General features: G+C 39.6%; 1 protein-coding gene across 1 annotated transcript; it reads right to left on the bottom strand.

Moving 5' to 3' along the window:
- Positions 1 to 1178: 1178 nt before the first annotated feature.
- On the bottom strand, positions 1179 to 1775 carry SARC_12808 (hypothetical protein). The gene has a single exon (XM_014293078.1). The coding sequence runs from the start codon at positions 1727 to 1729 to the stop codon at positions 1247 to 1249; it is 483 nt and encodes a 160-aa protein (XP_014148553.1). The 5' UTR covers positions 1730 to 1775; the 3' UTR covers positions 1179 to 1246.
- Between the last annotated feature and the right edge of the window lie 1394 nt (positions 1776 to 3169).

Consider the following 3169-nt stretch of genomic DNA (forward strand, 5'->3'; position numbering starts at 1 on the left):
GGGCATGTACTTTGGTAGAAAGCCGCAGTACCCAACGAGCCAGGTACAGTCGACTAGTAAATCATCGGCAACATTTGTGTCATATTGAAGTATAGCTGGATCATTGTAAGTGAAAATAAAGGAAATAAAGTACCTAAATGAAGTGCATTCAAATCTGAATCAGTGTTCAGAATGTGCTGCACACTCAAGCGTGACCCATCAACAACACTAGCAAGGATACAATATCCAAACATGGGACGGTGTTACGGTGGGATGCTTAGATCTACAAATCGTTAAAGTGCAATAGGCTTCATTTACTACGCGCTAAGTGCCTTGCGCATCTGAACGACTTCAGCGGGAAGTTGGTGTGAGCTTTGATATGAGTCAGTGAATAGCCGTTCTCAAATATGATAACCGTTTATCTGCCTGCGAGATGTTTGAGTGCGAGCAACTCTGTATGCTGTCCGGCTTGTGTTGATGCTGATAGTGATCAAATTTATATTGATTTATAGTGGGTGTACAGTTTTAAACAAAGGAATGAGGTGGGTGGATATTGCGCACGTGTACGCAAACGTGACCGTAGGCATCCTCACACCAATGATAAACATCCGTGGAAATTGGCATCAGATCTACCCAACGGCCAAGGATGTTCGGTGCCCTGTCAGTCGCACTTTGTGTAAAGATAGTCTAACAATATCTGTATTTTCTAAACTGAAATGTATCAAAATCGGATATTCTCGCATATTGTATACGTCAAGAACTTGTCACCACAATTCTGTCGCGGAGACAAAAAGATATACAACCGCTTTATTGATGCATGTTATATCAAGAGGATGACACACCATCTTGGCAGTCGGATGTAGCCACAAATGTACACTGATATCTCGTGGGACAATAATATATCAGTGGGTGGAACAGTTTAATACGGCGACAGCACTACAACGTTCCTGTTGATCATTGGCAATTTGTCTAAAATATACTTTTTTAATTCACGTGTTTACCTGGCTTTGCCTCTCTCTTAAAATACACATACATCTTCTACATATATGAGCAAAACAGCCAAATCAAACGGCGAACAAGATATACTCGGCTACATGGCGTGGTTACACAGCAAACTACAAACATCTAAGATAAACGGAGTTCGTGAGTGAACGTTACGGTATAAGAACATGTACATAGTATAGTGAAGAGAAAATTATGTGAAAGAGATTGGATATTTATTGTACTTATACTTCTTTTCGTATGGGTAGAATAGTCGACCAACAATTTAGTTTGTGGCCTTCTTGTACTCGCCCTCAGCATCGTTGGCTGTCTTCGACGCGGAATTTTTTGCTTCCTCCTTCATGTTCTTTGCATCGGTCTTGAGGTCCTCCGCTGTATACTTGTCTTCTCTCTTGTCCGCTACGTAGTCCGCTGCCTTCTGCTCCGGTTTTTTGTTGCCGCTAGTGGCCTTGTTGTACTCACCCTCGATATTGTTGGCTAACTTCTTGCCCTTGGTTTTTAAATCTTCCTTTGCATTTTTGGCGTCTACCTTTGTGTCTTCAACCTTATCTGAAGTGTTGTTTCGTGCCTCGGTTACATTGTCTGCAGCTTTCTGCTCGGCTGGTTTCTCACCTGAGACTGCATTCGCAACCTTCTCATAGCCGGCTTGAGCCATTCCCTGAGCACTTGCCATGGCGTTGTTGATGGTCTCGGACGCTGACTCAGTGTAGGTCTTGGTGGTGTTGTTATTGGTGTTCTGGGCAGACATGTTGATTAGTAGTTGGATTAGCTTCTTTATTGCAGTTGATTTAAATGTGAGAATTGAAATAACAGTTGGCTCGCTTTTTATACTGCAAAAAAATGCGTACTTGGCCTAGTGAATTGCAATTCTTCATGATTGGGATGGTCTCCACGCATTAATCAAACATTTAGTTTGAGTCATGACTATGGTTACACCATATCGATATCTCGTTCTATCTCTCTCTCTTCCGACTGCAACTACTCTACTAGAGCAGAGTGAAGAGAGAGAGAGACCATATTATTTCACTGCAGGGACGGCAGATCGCGAATTTGTAATTGGTCTTCAAGCGATCTTCACAGGTGACATGAAAGATACGGATTGAGGAAGTCAGCGGAACCCAGTGAGTCTCCGTGGCGGGTCATGGGAGTCGTGTAATTCGTACATAAAAACAGAGCACATTCCGGAATTCATATGATCCAACATGATTGGTTTAAATACTTTTTCCAGTTGAGGCCGCTAACAACGAGAAATCCACTTTTAAGTTTGTTTTGTTTTGTTTTTTAAATTATAATTGAATTTATTTTCAAAAACAATCATGGGTTTTTTTGTGCCAATTTTGAATTAATATTTTTTTGCCATGGAAATCTCAACAGACCTAACTTGGTAAACAACACCAATACGACAGATATTTTTTATCTATATCCGACGTGTTCGTTATAAGATATCTTTTCCTCATACAGTTACAAAATATCGTCTCGTAGAAAAAAAAATGTAGTTAACATATCCAACATATGTCGCAAATGATTCCGATCGCATCGTTAACCAAGTCAGCTGTAGATCATGAATTGCTAAAATTACGCTCCCTTGTGTTGTCTTCACTCTTCTGTCAGTTGACATTTATTTTATTGATATTTAGCTCTCTTCTTTGTGTCTGAGACCAAAGCTCAATACGTTTTCCTATATGCGTTTAACTTTAAACGTAACCGTAAAACGTTTATAAACCATTTTAAAGTATATCGGGGGCAAATCGACCGTGAGAATTTTCCAAATTTGCACCTGATATGATGACCTTTTTTAACCCATTCACAACTGACATGCAGTGAAAAATAGGACAATTCGTGACACTTAGGCCGCCTCAAAAAATGTACCTATTTGTAAACCCATAGGGCTATATTTAGGATAAACGTATATTTTGCGTTTAAACGGAAAACGTAATGAGGTTTGTCTGAGACTGCGAGTCTGACACTGACAGTCTGTGACAGTCTTGAGTTGTCTCTTGACTGCTCTGGTCTTGAGACTTGACTCTTGAGCTATTTTTTGTTTATATTTTTGCAAAAAGGTCATAAATAACTGATATACATATCACTTATTAGTACATATTTATGAAATCATTGATATGATATTAGATATATCGTGGAAGTTCGGAACTAGGGTACTCAATCTTAATTTTTCTAAAAATTCATTTTA

This window comes from Sphaeroforma arctica, assembly GCF_001186125.1.
Source record: "Sphaeroforma arctica JP610 unplaced genomic scaffold supercont1.2608, whole genome shotgun sequence".
NCBI lineage: Eukaryota > Ichthyosporea > Ichthyophonida > Sphaeroforma > Sphaeroforma arctica.